The 22,496-nt window shown below is 51.2% G+C and overlaps 8 protein-coding genes across 8 annotated transcripts; 5 read left to right on the forward strand and 3 right to left on the reverse strand.

Moving 5' to 3' along the window:
• Positions 1-3,758: 3,758 nt before the first annotated feature.
• On the forward strand, positions 3,759-9,150 carry Aud_004322 (uncharacterized protein; the record flags this gene model as incomplete). Its single annotated transcript, XM_043289262.1, has 3 exons — positions 3,759-3,977; positions 4,048-5,619; positions 6,172-9,150. The coding sequence occupies 3 exons, from the start codon at positions 3,759-3,761 to the stop codon at positions 9,148-9,150; spliced, it is 4,770 nt and encodes a 1,589-aa protein (XP_043145197.1).
• Positions 9,151-9,632: 482 nt separating this feature from the next.
• Positions 9,633-11,338, forward strand: Aud_004323 (acyl-CoA dehydrogenase family protein; the record flags this gene model as incomplete). Its single annotated transcript, XM_043289263.1, has 4 exons — positions 9,633-10,239; positions 10,289-10,514; positions 10,570-10,938; positions 11,002-11,338. The coding sequence occupies 4 exons, from the start codon at positions 9,633-9,635 to the stop codon at positions 11,336-11,338; spliced, it is 1,539 nt and encodes a 512-aa protein (XP_043145198.1).
• An 899-nt stretch (positions 11,339-12,237) lies between these two features.
• Aud_004324 (uncharacterized protein) lies at positions 12,238-13,229 on the forward strand (the record flags this gene model as incomplete). The annotated part of the gene is made up of 2 exons (XM_043289264.1): positions 12,238-12,596; positions 12,668-13,229. 2 exons carry the CDS (start codon positions 12,238-12,240, stop codon positions 13,227-13,229), a joined length of 921 nt encoding a protein of 306 aa, XP_043145199.1.
• A 54-nt stretch (positions 13,230-13,283) lies between these two features.
• On the reverse strand, positions 13,284-14,436 carry Aud_004325 (uncharacterized protein; the record flags this gene model as incomplete). The annotated part of the gene is made up of 4 exons (XM_043289265.1): positions 13,284-13,331; positions 13,392-14,028; positions 14,089-14,222; positions 14,284-14,436. The coding sequence occupies 4 exons, from the start codon at positions 14,434-14,436 to the stop codon at positions 13,284-13,286; spliced, it is 972 nt and encodes a 323-aa protein (XP_043145200.1).
• Positions 14,437-15,749: 1,313 nt separating this feature from the next.
• On the forward strand, positions 15,750-16,901 carry Aud_004326 (proteasome inhibitor PI31 family protein; the record flags this gene model as incomplete). The annotated part of the gene is made up of 2 exons (XM_043289266.1): positions 15,750-15,936; positions 16,024-16,901. 2 exons carry the CDS (start codon positions 15,750-15,752, stop codon positions 16,899-16,901), a joined length of 1,065 nt encoding a protein of 354 aa, XP_043145201.1.
• A 576-nt stretch (positions 16,902-17,477) lies between these two features.
• On the forward strand, positions 17,478-18,727 carry Aud_004327 (serine/threonine-protein phosphatase; the record flags this gene model as incomplete). Its single annotated transcript, XM_043289267.1, has 5 exons — positions 17,478-17,639; positions 17,715-17,756; positions 17,832-17,937; positions 18,013-18,546; positions 18,603-18,727. The coding sequence occupies 5 exons, from the start codon at positions 17,478-17,480 to the stop codon at positions 18,725-18,727; spliced, it is 969 nt and encodes a 322-aa protein (XP_043145202.1).
• Positions 18,728-19,145: 418 nt separating this feature from the next.
• Positions 19,146-20,211, reverse strand: Aud_004328 (SDR family NAD(P)-dependent oxidoreductase; the record flags this gene model as incomplete). Its single annotated transcript, XM_043289268.1, has 3 exons — positions 19,146-19,282; positions 19,352-19,905; positions 19,976-20,211. 3 exons carry the CDS (start codon positions 20,209-20,211, stop codon positions 19,146-19,148), a joined length of 927 nt encoding a protein of 308 aa, XP_043145203.1.
• A 441-nt stretch (positions 20,212-20,652) lies between these two features.
• Aud_004329 (putative homogentisate 1,2-dioxygenase) lies at positions 20,653-22,456 on the reverse strand (the record flags this gene model as incomplete). The annotated part of the gene is made up of 7 exons (XM_043289269.1): positions 20,653-20,912; positions 20,970-21,092; positions 21,150-21,312; positions 21,372-21,974; positions 22,024-22,198; positions 22,263-22,285; positions 22,337-22,456. 7 exons carry the CDS (start codon positions 22,454-22,456, stop codon positions 20,653-20,655), a joined length of 1,467 nt encoding a protein of 488 aa, XP_043145204.1.
• Between the last annotated feature and the right edge of the window lie 40 nt (positions 22,457-22,496).

Raw genomic sequence — 22,496 nt, forward strand, 5'->3', positions numbered from 1 at the left:
TGTACTGGGATGCAGACTGAGGCTGATACCCTGACTGCGGGCTGGCTTGAGATGGTGACTGAGGACTGTAGCCAGACTGTGGGTTAGATTGACTCTTAGGCTGATACCCAGTCTGGGGAGTGGAGTGAGATGAGGACTGAGGCTGATATCCTGACTGTGGGCTGGCTTGGGATGCAGACTGAGGGTTGTACTCAAACTCTGGGTTTGACTGAATCTCCGGCTGATACCCTGCCTGTGGGGTGCCTTGGGATGCGGACTGAGGGTTATATCCAAACTCCGGAGAAGATTGACTCTCAGGCTTATACCCGGAATTCTCAGTGGACTGGGACGCAGACTGAGGCGTATATCCGGACAGTGGGTTAGATTGGGATGGCGACTGAGGGCTGTAGCCAAACTGTGAGTTAGATTGACCTTCAGGCTTATACCCTGACTGTGGAGTGGCTTGAGACGAGGACTGAGTCTGATACTCTGACTGCGGGCTGGCTTGAGATGGCGACTGAGGGCTGTAGCCAGACTGTGGGGTGGCTTGGGACGCGGACTGAGGGTAGTATCCAAACTCCGGAGAAGACTGACTCTCAGGCTTATACCCGGAATTCCCAGTGGACTGGGACGCAGACTGAGGCGTATATCCGGACAGTGGGTTAGATTGGGATGCAGGCTGCGGGTTGTACCCAAACTCTGTGCCAGATTGACTCTCAGGCATGTACCCAGACTCCAGGCCGGACGGAGACTCAGACATGTAACCAGACTCTGCGGTGGAGTGAGACTTGGGCCGAGAGTTGTACACGTCCTGAGGACTGGAGGACTGTGAAGGCTTGGGTCTTTCGCGAAGTGGAGCGTGGAGTCGAATGGGTCTCGCCGAGGGTGTGGCCACAGAGTGAGAACTTGAAGGTGTCGCCGGAGATTGCGAACTTGACTGTTTGGCCACAGAGTGGGAACTTGCAGGTGTCGCTGGAGATTGAGAACTTGACAGATGTGCCACAGAGTGGGAAGATGAAGATGCGGCCGTAGATTGGGAACTTGAAGATATGGCTGGAGATTGAGAACCTGACGATGTGGCCGTAGATTGGGAGGTCGAAGATATGGCCGCAGATGGGGAAGTCGAAGATGTGGCCGGAGATTGAGAACCTGAAGATGTGGCCGGAGATTGGGAGGTCGAAGATATGGCCGGAGATTGGGAACTTGAAGATGTGGCCGGAGATTGAGAACCTGACGATGTGGCCGTAGACTGGGAGGTCGAAGATGTGGCTGGAGATTGGGCACTTGAAGGCGTAGCAGTCGAGGCAACGGCTTGATTGGACGAGGAGACCTTGGGACTGTTGCTGCTTGAATCATCGCTGCCCAGGAAAGGGGCAGAGCTCTCGCACTGGTATCCCGTTCCACTCAAGGATCCCTCGACGGAAGGTCCGGGGAGAGGAAAGTTGACTTCCTGGCCCTCCACTGTCTTGCACTTGCCGGGTCCGTTGATGTTGGCCTCGAACAAGGGTGGAAGGTTGTCAAAACCTCCATCCCGGCGGGAGAAGGCAGGAGACAGATCGCGGGCGTGCTTACGGGCCTGAGAACCACCCTTGACGGTGACCATAGCACAGTTCATGTACATCTCGCGGTTTCCGATCTTGTTGAACCATGACCAGGCCAGGAGGGCCTCCCCAGACGGGGCGTCCGAGGGAATTTGGAAGTTATACTTGGAGGTGAGAGGGCATCCTCCGAGCATTGAATGGATAACTTTGAAGGTCTTTCCCTTGTCATAAGAGAGAGCAATCTGACAGGACCCTCCGCCGTGGGTCGCGCTGCCCTGCAGTTCAAGCTCGTACGTTTGGCCGGGCGTATAGTCAGCAACAGATTTAAACGGATCATTGGCATATCCCTTGCACGGGTAATCAGATCCATCTGTGGATAGGGGGTTGGTGTAGGAGTAATCCTTTTGCTCCGAGTCCGGGTCCAGCGGGCTTCGAATGGGATACGGCTTCGACATCTGCATATGTCCGGAGACGCATGATGCCAAAAGGGCTGAAGCCACCAGAATGCCCTTCATCGCGAGCGCAACCCTACGATTATCTGTGGTTGAAATGGAAGATAATTCACGGCGACTCTGTATTTGTACAGTTAGTAATGTCCAGTTAACAATAACCGTAGTGTCCCAGGGATTCGCACGAGAGACAAAAGAAAACCCAAAGGGCTTCTCTTCTGTGCCATGGGCTCACACTAGCTGGACATAGGAACAAGGAGACTCACCTAATAATCTTCAAGATTACCACGATTGCCAGACACAGAGTTGCAACGAAGAAAGCTGGCAACGATGAGGCGAAGAAACAGAGGCCAAGAGCCAGGTCCTTATGATCGAGCAGGGACTTCCCGTAGATCAGGAGGAGGTTGACTGAAGAAGCCAACGAACTAGACTCTTCTGCTCAGCAACCGGACGGACAGCCTCACATTTTGTTTTGCTAGTTGCTGAGCAGCCTTTTAAGTCAGTCAACACACGAGTTGGTATGTAACTTGTAAGGCTCCATCGCTCCAAGTTTCAAGCTATAGGCATCAAGAATGAACGCTGGATGCCATTGTCAGGTCCACTATGGCGTCCACGAGTGACAGCTCGTTATTCTGTTTTGAAGAATGAAGGAATGCTGGAGGTTCAACAGATTGTTTACCAGTAAGCGTCGCGGTCGCTATGGCTTTGGATACCTAGCAGGGGCCTTGTCAATTTCACACGAGACAGTATCCAAGCCAAACCCCAAGATCGCAGTGCGATATTTTTGAGGCAGATATGATCGCCTGCTGGTCGTACATGGAGACTGAGGGGCTTCCATGACATTTATTGCCGTTGACAATCACCATTTGTTTCATATTTGGGAATTCGAAGATGAAGATCTTGGTAAATGCAGTTTTTTAGATGATGTTACATGAGCAGGTTCCCATGAGATAGAGGAATAGTTGTGATGGAATAGAGAGGTAGAAGAAAGTCATGGACCTCATGGTTGATGGCTGCGGGAAGTTGTAGATACACTCTATTTACTCCATACTCTACAGATCTTGGCAGTGACTAGTCTAGTCTCCTGAAGCAAACATGCGCCCCTGAAAGGCTTAAATTGACCATCAGCTCCAGCCTTCTAACCCAGTATTACTGTCTATTAAGCAGAAACCGACCTTGACTTGCGGATTTGCTTCAATCTCGTCCTCTGGGCAGATAATCCTGACCACTCGTTTTTCTGCTGTTTGCATTTACACCCAGCGTTTATTTCCCTCGGTTCCTTGGCTTCTTCCCTCATTTCTGCCACCGGACCCCGATCGATCAACGATCAACGATCAGGAATCGTCGATCATCGATCGCAGAGAGAAAATGATCGGTCAGCTTAGTTAGAACTTGTCAGATATCCTCCCTGTTCAACAGCAAGTCTTGCTGGATGTTGCTGCGGCCTACTGTTTTCCAGCAGCAGAGGATATTAGCTCATGCTCTTCCTTTCCAACATGCCGCAGGTTCCCATGGTGGCCTGGAATTTGGCCCGCCGCAAGCTTCGATTCGCCACGTCTCATTGTCACGGCGGATAACTCAATCAGCTTCCATGGCGAGCCAAAGTCTTTCTTATCCTCTAGCCCAGAGTGGTGGACGTTCCTTGGTTTCTGTTCGCACTTATGGACGCGTTTGCGGTGTGATTGCGACACATTCCTCGGCTGGTCGATCATTTAAACTGGTGACCGCGCCAGCTTTTCCTCCATACTTGCCTTCGAGAGGATTGTCGTGGCCTTCGGAATCTGTTACCATGCCAGCCAGCGCGGTTGCGCGGGACGACACCCTCGGGATCGAAATTATCCCACAAGCAACCCAGTTAAATGACGAGCCATCTCAGGACGTTCCTTCAGACCCAGAATCGGATGACGATGTTCCTGTTGCAGCCGAGGAGCTTCAGGACGCTCTCTCGCGCCCCCCGCCAGTGAATAGTAGCTACCTTCCGCTCCCCTGGAGAGGCCGATTAGGTTATGTAAGTCAGGTTAATTCGCGCATTCTTTCGAATGCTGGCCCTGTGTAGCTGTGTTACTTATGGTGTGTAGGCTTGTTTGAATACATATCTACGGAACGCGAACCCCCCAGTGTTCTGCTCTCGGACCTGTCGCATTGCGTCCATTCTCGAAAACCGACACCCACTTACCGATCCCTCGCAGCCGCCTCATCCGACCAAGAACCGCCCTGATCGGGATCGGACGCCTGATGTTGCCCGCGGACAGGCTTACGTTGAGTCTCTGGGACTCGCCAATGCGCGAGATCTCATTAAGCTCCTGCACTGGAATGACAAATATGGCATCAAATTTATGCGGCTGAGCAGTGAAATGTTCCCTTTCGCCAGTCATAAACAGTATGGCTATAAACTTGCCCCGTTTGCATCAGAGGTTCTCGCTGAGGTTGGACGTGTGGTTGCCGAACTTGGTCATCGAGTCTCCGTACATCCGGGCCAGTTCACTCAGCTTGGCTCGCCCAGGCTGGAAGTCATTGAGAGCTCGATCCGCGATCTAGAATATCACTCAGAGATGTTGCAGCTCCTTAAGTTGCCTCCGCAGCAAGATCGTGACGCTGTCATGATTCTCCACATGGGTGGTGTGTTCGGCGATAAAATGGCCACACTGGATCGGTTCCGGGAGAATTACAAAGGTCTTTCCCAGGATATCAAGAATCGGCTCGTCCTGGAGAATGACGACGTAAGCTGGTCAGTGCATGATTTGCTGCCCATTTGTGAGGAACTGAGTATACCGCTTGTCCTCGACTTTCATCACCACAACATCATCTTCGACTCCACCCAAGTGCGCGAGGGTACTATGGATATTATGGACCTTTTTGACCGGATCAAGGCAACTTGGACACGTAAGAAGATCACGCAGAAAATGCATTATTCCGAACCTGTTCCCTCCGCCATCACAAACCGACAGCGGCGAAAGCACAGCGATCGTGTGTCCACGCTCCCACCATGCGACCCGACCATGGATTTAATGATCGAGGCCAAGGACAAGGAGCAGGCCGTTTTTGAATTGATGAGGCGGTTTAAACTGCCTGGGCATGACCTTTTCAATGATGTATTGCCCTACACGCGGACCGATGAGAACAAACCTTTTAAGCCACCTCGCAAAACAAAGAAGAACGGAGGGTTCGTTGACCTCGAAGCTCAGGTCCCTCCTGTTCCTACCGTTCCAGAGGAAGAAGTAGGCATGGGAGGTCCGGAAAGAAGAGTGTATTGGCCACCAGGTATGGAAGAGTGGCTTCGGCCGAAGAAGATCATTCGTGTCAAAGCAGGGCAGAGCCCGGCAAAACCGAATGCATCGAAGAAGAAGGCAAAGGCAAATGAGGACTCGCCACAAATAAAGGACGAGGATGCTGATGAGGATGATGAGGGGCCAGTGACTCCGAAGCCTAAGACTTCTCGTCCACTCAAACGCACTGCGAGTGTGAAAAAGCAGACAAGCAGGAAACGGAAAGCTTCACCGACTCCGCCTTCTACTCCGTCGCTCTCTGATATCGACGGGTTAGATCTGGCGGAACCGCCCATTCTTTCTCGTACTAAGCCTGCCAATACTCGTCGTAGTCGACGCGCAAAGACCGCGAACAGGGTTAATTACGCCGAGGAGAGCGACTCTGTATGAAAAGATTGCTTCACATTCCGGGTGGAGCATTGTCCTCAATGACTGCCGGGCCAGTCTTTGTATAAATCAATCACATTCAATCTCATACATATATTATAATTGAATATGTGGAAATCACGTCTCGACGTAAATAATGTTCTGACAAGATTCCATCTTTTTCCGTCTCACTATCTGTCTAGACTGTTAGTAGTGCACCTGCGGCCGATGATGAAATGATGCCGCCGGGTCCTGTTCCGCTTCTCCACACCTTCAACAGGGCTCGACAGCAGCTTCTAGACTATCTATCTAGTCTCATTTTCTGCATCGCTGTCGATTCTGTAGCAGTTCTTGCATTCAGATCAGCATTTGTTCGTCATGTTCACTTCTTGATCACTTTTATTCAGGAATCACAGCCCACAAAGCTTTAATTCGGCGACACCTAAGCACAGATCTCGGACAACCTTGCCGCCAACAAAGCTCATCAACCGGGGACACCTCGTTTTTCTACGGCCTTGACGTTGATAGTACCAAGCTCTGCTTGTATCTCCCGAATTCAACTCGAACTAGATTCCTTCCATATCGACCCTGGCTCCCAAAATCTATCCTCGCAGTCGTTGGCTAGCGCCCTCGCCGACTTCCCGCTTCAGGCGCCAACCCTTCTTTCGGTTTCTCCCTTCGCTCCTTTATCCCTCGAATCGAGACCGACAGACCAGACCAGGACGGCTTCTTCGTTTCTTCCGTCTCCTCATCGGCCCCCACGCCACCCGCCGCGCTCAGCTGCGCCTTTGGGGTCTGCGGCACGAAACGATTCCCGCTTTCCGTCACCGCGCACAAGCAAGGGTTTATCGCGCCATCGTTCAGCAGCAAGCAAGACGAGCACGTAGACGAATCTCGGGCAAGAAGGGTATACTTGAGCTTCTGCTTCTTGGGCGGAGGGGACCAGCCAGGCGACTGCGTGCTGGCTCTGCTGGAGTGTCGCAGCTTGTCCCACGCGTGAAAGGTTTACGAGCTGGAGCACAGGTCCCGGATGCAGCTGCAAGATCCTCGATGTCCCAGTACGAGTCGTCCGCTTCTGCATCGGCGGGCGCTGGGAGTGGCGGGCGGCGCAAGAAGGTCTACGAATATCTGAAGGCGGCTAACGAGCTACGACAGACGTATACGGCGCAATGGACGGCGCAGAGGAATAACCAGCGTGATTACAATGAGGATTACTACAATACTCCGGGTGCATTTTCCGATGTGGAAATCACGCGGTCTGGAAATGAGGAGATGGTTCTGTTCCCAAGCTACGCGAGGAGACTTGTGAAGGGAAAACGGCCGGAGGTACAGGCCCGCCAGCGGCGCGATTCAACTTCAACGATTGATGAGTACCGCGGGGTGTCGGACGATCCGGACCCCACGTCCGAGTGGACACGATACGAGGATGAGCATGCATTTGTGGCTGTCGATGTGCGAGGCTGGGTCTACGCACCTCACCGGGGACCGATGACCCGGAAACATCGATTGCTGATTGCGCTGGCCAGGAAGTTGAGCGGGATACCTGCTCCTAACAATACATCGGCCGATGATGGCAACGCGACTGTAGCGATGGGAACTTCTACGAAAACGGCCGGGGTTAGCGAAGAGGAAATAGTGGATCAAGAGATGCAGTCTATTATCAAGAATGCAGAGAAGAGCGCAGATCCCGTCTGGAAGGGCAGTGCTTCCGATGATCGCAGTTCAAGTGCTTCTTCTGAGAAGACCACGCAACCCTCGCAGTTGAGCAAAGATGAGCTGACAGTTGCGAATGCGCATCTCATGGAGAGACTGCGCCCCTTTCTCACAAATCCAAGGGCCGCAATGCCTGTGACCGTCTTCTTCTATAACGAGGAGCAAAGTCAATCGAGAAACATCATGACAGACGAATCGGGCCACTTCAACCTCCGTGCCACGCTGGGGTTTGTACCAACTCACATCCGCGTGTTGGCCTCAGAGGAACTGTCCGCTACAAAAGAGATTCAAATCATCGAGCCAACAGGTGTCAGCTTGATCAGTGACATTGACGACACTGTGAAGCATTCTGCCATCACAAATGGCGCGAAAGAGATATTTCGGAACACATTTGTCCGCGAACTGGCCGACCTCAGTGTCGATGGTGTCACTGATTGGTACAACGAGTTAGCCAAGATGGGTGTAGAGATTCACTACGTCTCTAACGCACCATGGCAACTCTACCCGTTGTTGGAACGTTATTTCAAACTGGTTGGACTTCCTCCCGGGTCCTTCCACCTGAAGCAGTACAGCGGCATGCTGCAGGGAATCTTTGAGCCTACAGCGGAGAGGAAGAGAGGATCTCTGGAACAAATTCTGCGGGACTTCCCTGAACGCAGGTTCATATTGGTCGGCGATAGTGGAGAGGCAGATCTTGAGGTCTATACTGATATTGTCCTGGCGAATCCTGGCAGAATTCTTGGCATCTTTATTCGTGATGTCACCACGTCAGACCGTAGGGACTTCTTTGATAAATCTGTCGATCATCTAGAAGGCGTCCCTGCCCGGAGTTACAGTACTCCTCAACTTATCGATGACTCAGATGCGATAGCAAAGCGGCCCGCGTTGCCGCCTCGTCGGCCCCGTGAATCCGCAGGGCGATCTACAGAAGCCGTTAGTATTGATAACGGCGACCTGATCGATCTACGGGACGAACATGAAGAGAAAGACGTATCGGCAGATGCGCCCAAGGCCGCAAGCTTCCGTACACCGCCCTTGAAACCGAGCAAGCCCTCCTCTCTTCGAGCTGTGACAACAAATTCGGAGTCGACAAAGGGAGCTTCTTCTCAAATTCAGGATCTCATCCGGCGCAAACCTGTTCCTCCAGTACCCCCTCGCCGTCAAATCCCAACAGATCAAGAGGAATCTTCGAGCTCCCCTAAAGCATCGGCGCAGAGTACAAGTTACGCTGGCGGCGTCCTGAATGCAGTCCAGTCGGTCACAGACTCCCTCCCAGCAGCGACAAAGCAGTTACCGTTCCGTCCCAAGACCTCTGACGGCAATGGCGCGGTTGATCAACCATCTGACCCGGCGAAGTCGGCGCGTCCTAAGCAAGCCCCTCCGCCTCCACCACCGCGGCGTACAAATACAGGGGCTTCGATTGCGACTATGGATAGCCCCGATAACTGGCCAGCTTCGCAAAAAAAACAGTCATACCCAGCTTCGGCCGCTGCCGCTGCGTATCAATTCGCGTCTGAACGACTCAATTGGTCTGCGTCGCCAGCTACTTCTCTGCGGTCCAGAGCTTCGATCCCATCGTTGAGTCGTTCTAGCACCAATCCTGCGAACAATCAATCAGACTCGTCGTCTGTTCCCCCTCCTCCACTACCTAATAAGAGAGAGGAGCTGTGGCGACGGCGGTGGGAACGGGCTAACGAGCTCCTAGCGGAGCAGGGGGTAGTGTTGGGCAGCTGGCGTGTGGGAAAAGATATGAAAGACGTCAGTGTGTGGCTGGTACAACAGGCCATGAAAGACATGCAAAATGATTCCAATACGCAAACTGAGCCGAAGACATGAAGTTTCTTTGCATTCTTGGACCGCGATGTACAATTTTCTCAAAGTATATAGCATAGCATACGTGATGTATACCCACCATATGATAGATCATGACATGAACAGCGTTTTGACCGTGTACTTCTAACCGAGTGTGATAGAATAATCATCCAGCAGTTATAAAATATCTTCTTTTTGTAAATGGACCATTTGTTCACTGATCTCAGGGCTTCAGTGCCTGCCAATGTGCCAAGAAGCTGAACCCCGTGTCCTGAGCTTCCCAAAAGGGTAATATCCTCGGTTCACGGCTATCACAGGAAAATAACTAATCGTCCCCGCATGATTGGCAGTCTCTCCAATCCCCCAGTATCTATATTTATTTTTTCTCGCAAACCATCCTCAAATCAGTCCTAACCCAGTACTGACGTGATATTCTTTGATTGATCCTTACTTCTGCTTCATATATCCGAACATCTTTTCCATATCCATAGACCTCCTCCTTCGCCATGTCCAAAACCTTCACCCGCGCCGAGGTCGCAAAGCACAACACCGAGGATTCCCTCTGGTGCATCATTGACCACCGCGTCTATGATCTGACTGACTTTCTGGACGCCCACCCAGGCGGCAGCGTTGTCCTCGCCCAAGTCGCCGGCCAAGACGCGACAACAGACTTCTACAATCTCCACCGACAAGAGGTCATCGACAAGTACCGCGACCAGCTCTGCATCGGCACAATCGAGGGCGAGACCCCCGAAGTCATCTCACCCGAGCCAGGCAGTCTGAGCACCGTTCCCTATGCGGAACCGCTCTGGCTGCGGCCGGATTTCAAGAGCCCCTACTACAATGAGAGTCATCGGCGGTTGCAGCGGGCGATGCGGGAGTTCACGGATCGGTATGTGACGCCTGAGGCGCAGGAGAAGGAGAGGGATGGGACGTACATCAGCCAGGAGTTGATTGATAAGATGGCCGAGGCGAATGTGTTGGCTATGCGGTTGGGGCCTGGGAAGCATTTGCATGGACGGAAGTTGTTGGGGGGTGTGGTCGATGGGAAGGAGTTTGATTACCTGCATGATATGATTGTTGCGCAGGAGATGGTTCGGAGTAACGCGAGAGGTCGGTGCAGTTTGTTTTTTCTTGAATGGCTGCGACTGACATTTTCTAGGCTTCCAGGATGGCAACATGGCTGGGATGGTCATTTCGTTGACGGCTGTCCAGCAGTGGCTGCGCAATGCTCCTCTGCGTGAGAAGGTCACCGAGGAAGTTCTGTCGGGGCGCAAGAAGATGTGCTTGGCTATCACCGAGGCATTTGCTGGCAGTGATGTGGCCGGTCTCAAGACGACGGCAACGAAGACACCTGATGGAAAGCACTACATTGTCAATGGCACGAAGTAGGATTGTCCGCCAGATAATACGCCACTCCCATGCTAACCAAACGATGTTTAGGAAATGGATCACCAACGGCATGTTTGCTGACTACTTTGTCACCGGCTGCCGGACCGAAAAGGGCTTCACCGTGCTCCTGATTCCTCGCGGTGAAGGCGTCGAGACCAAGCAAATCAAGACCTCTTACTCCACCGCGGCCGCCACCGCTTTCGTTCAATTCGAGAACGTCAAGGTCCCCGTCGAGAACCTACTGGGCGAAGAGCACAAGGGTTTTATCGTGATCATGAGCAACTTCAACCACGAGCGCTTCACTATGGTCTGCGCCGTCATTCGCATGTGCATGACCGTCACCGAAGAGTGCATGAAGTGGTGCAACCAGCGCATCGTCTTCGGAAAGAAGCTCATCGAGCAGCCTGTCATGCGTCAAAAGTACGTTATCCTCTTGCCTCCGGCTTGCTCCCGAAGTAATATGTTGCTAACCGTTAATGCTAGACTCGCCCGAATGATCTCTCTCTGCGAATCCAACCAGGCATGGTTGGAATCCATCGCTTACCAGATGTGCAACATGACCTATGCTCAGCAAGCCGCGCACCTCGGCGGTCCTATCGGCCTCCTCAAGTCTCACTCTACGCGCTGCGCGCAGGAAATCGCGGACCACGCCACGAATATCTTCGGCGGTCGTGGAATAACTCAGACCGGGATGGGCAAGGTTATCGAAATGTTCCACCGGACATACAAGTTCGATGCCATCCTCGGTGGCACGGAGGAGATCCTGGCTGATCTCGGCGTGAGACAAGCCATGAAGAAATTTCCCAAGGCGGTGCTGTAAACGGGCCGTGCACCCATGTGGCCTTCTATCGTTCATTCTATTTGTAATTATATATATTGTTCTTGTTCTCGGATAGCGTTGCCTCTTTCTAGATATCGAGCTCCTATACCAGTCAGACTCGACATGCAATCAACAAGCTACTGTGTTACGCTAATTCCGAAGAGCTTATTCTCTTTCTTTCCTGCTCCTTGGCCTGATGCTCAGGACCCATTCTTGTCTCAGTACGACGCGGGATCCAGCAATAGAACCGCCATTATCTTGAAGAAGTCATAAAAGGTCGCGTGAACCAATACCCTTCAATATAGGCAACGCGTGGCTCATTCACATTGGAGCTTTTATGAGGGCCAGATAATCTAAAAGTAGATTCTACCGAGGAACAACTGCTGCTCAGAGCGACCGAGAAAGATGTGAGTCATATCAAAATGACTCGCCTGTCGGGTGTGAGTCCTCCGTTTCCTATATACTGATTACTGAAGCGTGGGTTGAGGATATTGCCTGATCAGGAAGGTCAATCAATTCTGCGGTGGGCCTGAGGCTTCGGTCCCGAGATCTCCACAGGATGGTGTGGAGTAGAACCTCGCAATTTCCGTCAACTTGAGTAAACAGCTTATGCTTAGCTGCAGGAACATAATTGTAGCTTACCTATCGAAATGCGGTTGGCGTGTCTTGGCGACAGGCGAGTACATGCTTCGGGCTTGAAGGAATGAGGTAATTGTTTTTTGACTGTCCATGTGACATACTGACGGTACCATCGGAGTGTCAAGCTTCGAGGTCCCCTGTGGATGCAACTCAGGCGGGGTTGGGAATGGAATGTGATTCTTAAGCACCAAGGAGCACCCTTCAACTTTGTGGGATATGCCGCATTTCAATTGTATATGCTCCTTCCTACGGTCGGCAAAATGGAACTGCTACAAGTCTCTGGCGCAGCATATTACGATTCCTTGCTCGGTCGTCGACCGCAAAACCCGCCCCAGGATTTCACTCGCGTGCTTTATATTCCTCGTCACAATTCAGCAACAATGCACCTCCCGCTATACGATGTCGCGGAGCAGTATCGCAATGCTGTCAAGGGATGCATCCTCAACAGCAGCCAGTACGCTGTTCAACTCAGTATGATGGAGAAGCCGCGAGACGATGGAATGAACTGCGAGGTGGCCTATCATGTCAACCTGGACAGAAGCGCGACAGACGATGCGCCTGTCCGATTGCAAGTGCAGCGGAGATCGTTGTTCGAGGATTGCGAGGCAATAGCGCATGCGTATGTATTCATCTAGGCTGTTTGCAATGACTCCACCGTTCGCTTGTAATGTTGACTGCTGGAATGAATAGGTTGACCTGTCTGCCGCCTCATGACGGATGTCTAATCGCTATCGGCAACAGTCAGAAAGGAACTGACACGTATTGCACGCTCATGGAAGCCTCCTTCCCGATACAGCCGAGCATTCGAGGAAAACATAGCATCCCCCATCCTTATTTCACGTTCTTGCTGCCAGGGAAGAACAACAACCAGCGGATAGTCCAATGGCAGGTCCGGCCCAAGGAAGATAGCCTGCGTCGATACACATTAGTTGAAATCCGTGCGGCGTCAGAGAGGCCTGACAGCGCGCTGTCAGAAGACAATGTGCGAGAGTCGAAAATTCTAGCAATCTACCATCATATCGGGATCAACGTGTGGTTGCCAAAAGATTTCAGCGAAGGTGTGCTTCTTCTTCCAGACCAAGCAGGGTCGGAAGATAACGAGCGGGAGCTGTTGATAGTTGCAAGTCTATTGGCTTTCCTTTGGCAACTGCGGGAGAAAGCCCAAATGAAGCCGCAAAAATTGAAGGGTGCCCACTCTCGAAATTCCCAAAACATGTTCCAGAAGGCAATTTCTGTCATTCATAGGCATTAGCCATCAGAAGCATCAATTAATTGTTGGATGGTTCAGTGAATCATACCATGCCTGTCATATAATCAGATAATCATGCTGCTGTGTCAATTCGGGTGAATGAGTCTGTAATCAGTCAGAGACCTGTGGCAAGGAAGGGAAGTGAAAAGTTAGTAGATCGCTTACGAAAGTGGTCCAGGAAATGTTCCGATCATCGCCAGAGGCTTGCGCAGCCCTCGCAGCCCAGACCTTCTCTAACAATTCTCGAGGTACTGGATTGCGGAACTCAGATCTTCGCTCAATCTCATTCAAGCGTGCGATGACATAGTATTGAGAGTGAGGAGAAAGCGCTTCCGATCCACCCATGAACAAGGGAAACACAAGAAGCTCAAGGAGGCAACAATCTGAAGGAATTCTGGCTGTAGCGTCTAAGATCCTCGCCACGCACTCCTGTATTTCATTGCTTCGGGATTGTTGTAATGGGTTTAACAAACGAAGGACGCGTAGAATGCAAGCGTACTGAAATGCCTCCGCTGTGGACATCCACCGAGGATCAGAGCTGGGGTATGTTCTAGCTGTCCTGTCGAACGAGTAGAGCTTGTGCTTTGCTGATTGCAAAGCAACTTGATACTCATCCCATGATAACCAGCCGAGATTGTATTCCTTTGCCTTTTCCAGGGCTGCTCCAATAACCAGGAAAATCTCCCTGGGGCATCCGTTGACTAGCTCGAACATTTCATCGGTGGCACTGGCGACGGTTTCGCGAATGTCCTGAGAGAAGCACAATCGTTCAGGACCAGCAAAGGCACGAATGATGTCAAGCCTGAACAAATTTGAATAGTCAGTGGACCAGGTGCTAGATCATGGCACTGATTGCAAATACCAAGCCAAGTTTCCCAGGAAGAAGACCGCTCGTCGCCGCCGACTATTCAGCCCATCCGCTAATAGTAGCTGTTTGCACACCGACATTGCCCCCGTAATGTGTATGCCATGGGTAGAGATACCCGTCTCAGCAATCTTTAAGCTAGGTCAGACGTTTTCCGAAGGAGCCGACAATGCAGCTTTCACCATGACTTACGTCGTGTAGAAGGAGAATCTGGATTATGGCGAGAACAGCATCTTGCTCGTCCTCATGCAAGAAATTAGGTCCCTGACTTTTCCTGATTTCCTCACTGAGAGCGCGTATGGCTCTCAGCCGATACTCGACTGCAGCCTCTTCATATAGAGACATATTTCCGGTAAGTTTGCCAAGATGAGAGGCCGAAAGCCCCAGTATGGCATATAACAAGCCAATTTGTTTCCTCGCCAACGGGAGTATATAAGCTCGGTAAGGATTACTGCTAGTACCACCTATCTCAGCAATTTGATGCGGGCATATGAAGCTCTCATCTGTGCCACTCTGGCGTCAGTGTTCTGCCCTCCAAAACCCAGCCAATAAGAGCTTACAATGCGATAACAACATCTCCGTCTGTGTGAGATTCAGTATCTTTGGAATGTCGTCTGGCACTTCTGTTGCGCTTCTGCTAGGCTTCTTGGAAGACGGTCGCGTTGCGACACCCTCTGTCCGTCCAGGCGTAACCGAGCCCGGTGTTGCGGTAGTGGAGACTTGCTGCGACTCAGCAATGCTGGATTCAGCCTTGCTGTTCCTTGGAGTCGGCACTCGTGCGCCTTTCCACCTTCCCCGACTAGCGATTCCGCAAAACCGGTACTGGTCTGGGTACCCGCCGCATTCTAAGCCTTTTGAAATGCAACGTTGGCACTTGGGTCTACCGCGGTCACACTTGCGGCACTTTTCCCGGCATGTCTTGCATGCAGGGCCTGCAGCGGTACCTGACATCAGAAGTTGTTGGCTATGGTTGCACAGCATAAAATGAATAGATGGTGACAAACCAGCTCGTGGCATTCCGTTAGCGGCGGAGGCACTTCAGACGGTGAGACTCCTGACACTCATTGAACAAGACGAGGTGTTAAGGAAAAAGTAACTTGAAAAGGAGGCAGTGAAACGATTATATCGCCAATCATGTTCGATTGAAAGAGTTCGCTAAGACAAACATAGAACGAGCAATCGAGGTGCTGGCCTTGCTGTATATTTACCACCTCGACCCAACTTCAGTCGAAGGTGACTTGTTCAGGATCGATAATACTACCACTATCTTCGGCCGAAATCGATAACCGCCAATGGGTTTCAACAATTGTCTTCAAGTAGCTATTCAATGGCTTGTAAGCCAACATCAGCCTCATGTGGTTGCAGCTGCTCCGTAAGCACTTCGAAAACACATATCGAGCTAAGCAGCATTCGGTAAGGCGTCAGGCCATGGTAGAGCTTCTTTTTATCCTTTTGCACGTGAATGTGGGGTGTTTGCATCATTTGTCTGATTATTGCTTGCCAGCCTTGCTATATCTTCGGTCCGTTTGTCGCTCCGGTCTTTATTGACGCAGCGAGCTGATGCCTACATCAGTACTTCGCCACTACTATATATCCCTGTCTACCTTTTAAGACAAACATAATTTTCCATTCATACCTTGACTTTCACAGCTGAGAAAATGACTGAACGCACAAACACGCTCAACTCTGACAATGTATTAGCCCTCGCTGCGAGGGCTCTTCGGAGAGATAATGAGGGTCAGCTTAGCCTCAAAACAACCTACGAGGCTATTGCGCTCATCGGTCATGCTTGTATGAAGGCAGTTGACTTCAGGCTTCTCGGACTGGGAGAGGAGCACACCATAGGTCTGCGAGAGAGATTTATTTATGACATGTCAACTTTCACTGTCGTGTCTTTGGACGTATATAGCTAACATCCTCATTCGTAAGCAGAAAGCTCGACTGAAGACCAGACCTTACCCGCAGAGTGGAATGCTAACGATACATATTCTTTCCGCTATGCCCATACTCAATCCTCCATGCAGTTCTTGCTGAAGATCAGTCGATTGGGGAATAATGCCGTTGTCCTTGCCTTGGCCCTAGGCGATGACAAAACCTCTTCATTTGATCTGCCAGTTAAGGACTATATTTCCGGGTCCGCCCTTCCGATTACTTCCACAGACGACTTGCTGAAGACCCTAAGGGATGTGTTCATTTCCGAAGCGCGGCTGAATGACCTGATTGGGCTGTTTAAAATGAACGTGATTCTGAAGCTAGCTCCTGGCTTGTACAAGGAAGGATACGAAGACACCACTCAAACCATACGAGAAAGGCAACAAGAGAGGCCACCTCAATATGATCCCTTAAGAGACGATACACTACCTCAGCCTGCACGCCCTTATCCATATGATGATCCCCTGGCAGCAGGTCCTCGTCGATCTGCGCCCCCAGTCGATTTTGCTCCTCCAGGATTTGAAGATGAATATGAGATCTATCGGCCTCCTCGAGGATATCCCCAGGGAAATGGTGGTCGTAATCCCTTGAGTATTGGCGATAGAGATTTGTATCCTGCCGGTCTCGGTCCGAATGATCCTATTCGAGGAGGCGTTGGCCCTGGTCTCGGAGGGGGAGGCAACGGTAGCGGAATGCACCCAACGTTTGACGACCCCTTGTTCGGTGGTCGCCGAGAGGGTGGTTATGATCCACAAGCCCCCCCTGGAGCTCGATATGATCCCGTAGGTCCGGGAGGCGCGCCATCCGGACGACGGCTTGGTCCGTTTGGAGGAGGCTCTGGAGGAGGATTTGGAGGATTTGGCGGTGACATCATTTAGGCGCGCGGCTAAGCAGTAAGCCATTTGTAGCTGACAAGACCACACAAGGCGGTCTAGGGTAGTACTCCTTGCTAGATTTACGACAGAATGCATAATGAATCTAATCTATAATTAAAGCAACTACAATTCGCGAGTAATCCAAAATTAACTCTCTTGAGTATCAATGTAATCGCCCTTATTGGCGTCAAGGAAGCCAAAGTTGGTCGGGATTCGAGTTTCTTGGAGATCGTGGAGAGGGGGTGTGGCTTGGACGAGCTAAAGTGTGGCGCATGCCCAACACCTCCTGGCGTCGTCCAGCACAGCACTGCACAGCACAGCAATCCCTCCCCTACACCAACACCACCAGGTCGCTTTTCTCCCAACTTTCGACTCTCATCCATCCCACTGCATCCGATATTTCCCCCTCGCCGTTGAAGCTTATATTGTTATTATTCAATTTTATCACCTTTGTTTTGTGGATTCTTGCATCATCACAACCGAGAAAATCCCTGGTCAGCCTCACGAGACCGTCCCCTCCCAATCTCCCGCCCCTCCTCCACATTTGCACTTGTCTTGAGCTTGTTGTCGTCCAACGCAATGGATAATAACATGGAAATTGATCCGGCGCGGTCACCGGAGCCTCATCACCTTTCGCCCACAACCGACCCTGGGTCCATACCTACGCTCGATGGGTGGATTGAAAACCTGATGGCTTGCAAGCAATTAGCGGAGGATGATGTTCGGAGACTTTGTGATCGAGTGCGTCTTTCTTGATACGTGTTGTCTCCGACATCACTGTGATAATGAAATCTAATTGACGTCTGCGCGTCCCAGGCTAGAGAAGTGTTGCAGGAAGAGTCGAATGTGCAGCCAGTCGTATGTACTTCCCTCGGCCTGTTCTTGCCGTGTCGTTCATGCGGATCGCTCGAGTTGTTGACTTGAATCTCTCAGAAATGCCCGGTGACTGTCTGCGGTGATATACATGGTCAATTCCACGACCTAATGGAACTATTCCGCATTGGAGGTCCTAATCCTGACACAAACTACCTCTTCATGGGTATGTGATATTTCACCCTTGATCCGTCCTTTTCGTCTCCTTGCTCTGTGACTTATATCAGACTTGCGTCTCCAGGTGACTATGTCGACCGTGGCTACTACTCTGTAGAGACCGTCACGCTTCTTGTCTGCCTTAAAATCCGTTACCCCCAACGAATCACCATCCTCCGAGGAAACCACGAGTCCCGCCAGATCACACAAGTGTATGGGTTTTATGACGAGTGCTTGCGCAAATACGGCAATGCCAATGTCTGGAAATACTTTACCGATCTTTTCGACTACCTTCCTCTCACCGCTCTCATCGAGAACCAGATCTTCTGCCTGCACGGCGGTCTGAGTCCCTCCATCGATACTCTGGACAACATTCGTTCTCTGGACCGGATCCAGGAAGTTCCTCATGAGGGACCCATGTGTGATCTGCTCTGGAGTGATCCCGACGACCGATGCGGCTGGGGTATCTCTCCCCGTGGTGCTGGTTACACCTTTGGGCAAGATATCTCGGAAGCATTCAATCACAACAATGGCTTGACTCTTGTTGCACGAGCACATCAATTGGTTATGGAGGGATACAATTGGTCGCAGGATAGAAATGTGGTCACCATTTTTTCGGGTACGGCCCCTTTTTCCCGCTCTTGTCCAAGCCTACCACTAACGTGCCGTTCTCAGCCCCCAATTATTGTTACCGCTGTGGTAACCAAGCTGCGATCATGGAAATTGATGAGCATCTGAAATACACATTGTATGTTCCATTGAAAGGCGAAAGACTGATCTTGATGGTTTATCCGTACTAACCTATTGTCTCAAAGTTTACAATTTGATCCTTGCCCACGCGCGGGAGAACCAATGGTCTCGAGACGTACACCTGATTATTTCCTGTGACGTGATTCCAATAGACAGGCTTTTCTCATCACTACTGACAAGTTGAGCTTCTTATGACCCTTCGAGAGGGCTTCTGGGATGCTGGGAGCATACGGAAGGATCCACTTGTCACAATAATTGTATGACCTTATTTCAGGCCGTGTTGATACCAATTATGAAAATAAAAGACGTTCGCAAGAATACTATCATTATTCCCTCTAGTCTCTGACCATCAATTCTGCCGCGGTCGTGGCGCTCTTGCCATCAGTGCTGGTAATCAGTATCTCGGAGAACTTCGTCTGCCATGCTTTACATAGCACCTGGAGATTTTAAAAGCAAACCTGGAGCATGTTAGCTGATCCGAATGGAAACAACCAAATGATACTCACCCCCATCCAAGTTGACGATTTGTCCGTTAATATACGTCCCAGCCTTGCTGCAGAGATAAAGAACGACACTGCCAATATCGTATTCCCGTCCAACGCGGCCTACGCCAAATTATCAGCTCACTCGAGTCCGCAGGGCGCAAACACTGACGCCAATAAAGCAAGGCTCACCAGCCGGAAACTTCTTCCCCACCTCTTCCTCCTGCCTAGACCTCCGATCCTCATCAAACCTGCCCAAACTGATCTCATTCGGGAAAACTCCCGGCGCAATACAATTCACACGGACTCCTAATGGCATAAAGGTATGCGCCCACTCCCTCGTCAGATGTATCAGCGCCGCCTTGCTCGACGAGTAGGCAAACTGGCCCTGCGAATGGGTCTTCGTCAAACCCGCCACACTCGCCACATTGAGCACAACGCTCGAATGGCCCGGTGCCGCTTTCGCTCCCTTCACAAGGAGTGGCAGCAGCGCGGCAGTGAGGAAATGGTGCGACCAGACGTTGCCGGCGTACGCGATGCGCCATGCGTCCGCTCCGTCGCGGGTCATCCATCTGGAGACGGCGTCCGGGTCTGTGAAGTCGATGTCGGAGGATGTGGCTTTCGCGCGGGGCTCACTGGTGACGCCTGCGCTGTTGATGAGGATGTTGATGCCTTTTGATTCGGCTTTGGTGAGCTCGGCTGCGATGCCGCGGATTCCGTCTGTCGTGGAAGTATCTCCCCGGAGTCTGGAGTCAGTATACCCTCGTCAGCAACAAGCGTCCGGCCCGGGAAGGTCGCGGATGGGACGGGACGCACGGTGTGATCTGCCCGTTGAACGAATATTTCTCCCCGATCGTGTCCAGGATTTCCTCCCTGGTACCGATGATGTAGACTCGAGCGCCGTTTGCTGCTAGTGTCTGCGCGGCCATGAGGCCGATGCCGTTGCTTGCTCCTGTAACGACGGCCACGTAGCCCTTGACCTCGAAGAGGGTGGCTGCTTCGAGGTCATGGGCATTGATGTCTTTGAAGTTGTATCGGGGTGCTGGATCCATCTTGCTAGGGATTTTCGGCACTGCAGATGGCTAGATACCAGTTACTGGGTACATTGAGTAGAAGGGGGATGGATGACACCTTTGTAGGAATGATCGCATATTGACATCTTTTTGAAGTCATCGCATCGACGTACTGCACCTCGCTGCAGCCTTCAAACAACGCAGCTGGCCGCTGCTGAGAGTGTCATCGTAATAGATTTTGGTTTCATTGTAGCACTTGTCAGGTGTCGCAAGCTTGTACCTTATTGACGAGGAGCATGTGGGGGTGGTAATTGGTGATGAGCGGATGTGTAACTGCGTTAATTAATAGAAAGAAGTAGAAGGGGCGAATGCATAGCATTTTCATCTCATTAAAAAAAGCGTTTTTGTAAAAGACTACGAGTCAAGAAAGACTACCGCATTAGGTACAGGCAGAGCGCTAACGAACGATTTGATATAGACTTAAACTCGCAGTCCTTCCACTTTCTTTGCTAGAATCTCTTCAACCTCTTTGGCATGTTTGGAGAAATTGTCCACAAGATCATCCCACATCTTCGGCTCGTGCTCGTGCCTCTTGTCGCTGTTCCAGGCATAGTCTGTAATTGTGAATGGCCGACTGGACTCAAACATGAAGGCAATCGATGCCTCTGAAATCTGCATCACAGGTGGCGGATTCTCTGTGGCATCTTTGAATTGCTCGTACGCAACACCATGAGGGACCACTGACCATACAGTTAGCACCCTATGCAAACAACAGGAATATCGCGACGGCTACTCACTTGAACACTCAAAAGAAATGCTTCCGGGATTGAAGGCGTCCGAGCGGCCACCATATTCACCATAGATCAGGCCCATCAGTTCGGAGGCAGCATTGCGGTGATAGTAAGGTGGCCGGTAAGTGTCTATATTGTTAGCATGCCGACGGCATGTCTTTGCGTTTGTGGATAACAGCAACTCACGAGACGCTACGTCCCATCGGGGAGAGAAGATCAGCAGATCGGCCAAAGGCGCCGTCAGGTCGCGGGATTTGGCTGTGAGTACACAGAAAATGGATGGATCGATGTGATCGACGGAGATTGAGCCGACATTGACGAATTTTGTCAAGTCATACTTGTATGGAACCTATTGATGTAGGGTCAGCTTCGCCTTCTATACTGAAAACCACGAGGAATAAAACATACATAGTTACCATGCCAGGCAACAACATCAAAAGGACTGTGATTCTGCGTGCTCTTGAAGAATTTCCCTCCAAGTTTGTAAATGATCTCCCAGGGCTCCTGAGAAATCTCATACTTTGCATGGGGAGCAAGGAAATCTCGAGCGTTAGCCAAACCATTTGCTCCGAGCGGTCCTAGTTCGGGCAGCTCAAAGGAAGATCCCCAAATTTCGAGTATATACCCACGGGAAGGGCCGTCAGGAAGCTCAACGCGGAAGCGAATACCACGCTGGATGATCACGATTTCTCCGGGCTGAACAAACAATGGACCAAATTCAGTCTGAATGTCCAGGGCGCCCTGCTGAGGAATGATGAGAAATTCACCATCAGAATTCACAAAGGCTTTCTTCTTCATGCTGGTATTGGCCGTATAGACATGAGTAGCGAGGCCCTCGCGAAGGGCTGGGTCTCCTGATCCTGCTATGGTCTTTAGACCGGAGACAAAGTCTACCTCCTCCCCAGTCGGGATCTCAAATGGATGCCATGCTAGCTGAGTTGGAGAGACGCGCACTCGAGGGTTTATCGGCAGGAAAGTCGACTCTGTGTCTTTGTTGTCAGGAAGGTCGGTCTATAGCTTTATCAGCACGAGTCCATCGCTCAAAGTGCCGTCAACGTACAAATCCCTGGTGAGCAACCGCCGGACGAGCACGGTACAACCATGCCTTCTTGTTGCAATGTCGTGGGGCAATAAAAGCAGTCGCGGTGATCTGCTCAGCATACAGGCCGAATCTCACGTTACGAGGACTGTTCTGGCCCTGTGGAATGGTACCAGGGACAGCTTCGGAGACAAATCTATAGAGATGTCTAAATCAGCAAGTTGGTTGGATGGCAACATGTAGCTGCGTACTATACATACGAGTTGCCGAAGCCGGCTTGATACTGTAGGAGTCAGTTATCACGAAGAAACGAACGAATGTAATAACAACGTACCTGGTAAGGATCATTCCGTCTTGTGTTGAAAGAAGGAATGGTACCGTCCTTTTGAGTCTCTGCCCAGTGGAATATCTTCTGATACTCATGGGGATCAGATAAGGCGCTTGTAGAGGCCATTCTTGCGGTTGGTAGGGAATAATTAAGTAGTGAGTCCAGA

The sequence above is a fragment of the Aspergillus udagawae genome, assembly GCF_001078395.1.
Source record: "Aspergillus udagawae IFM 46973 DNA, scaffold_3, whole genome shotgun sequence".
Classification (NCBI taxonomy): Eukaryota; Fungi; Ascomycota; class Eurotiomycetes; order Eurotiales; family Aspergillaceae; genus Aspergillus; species Aspergillus udagawae.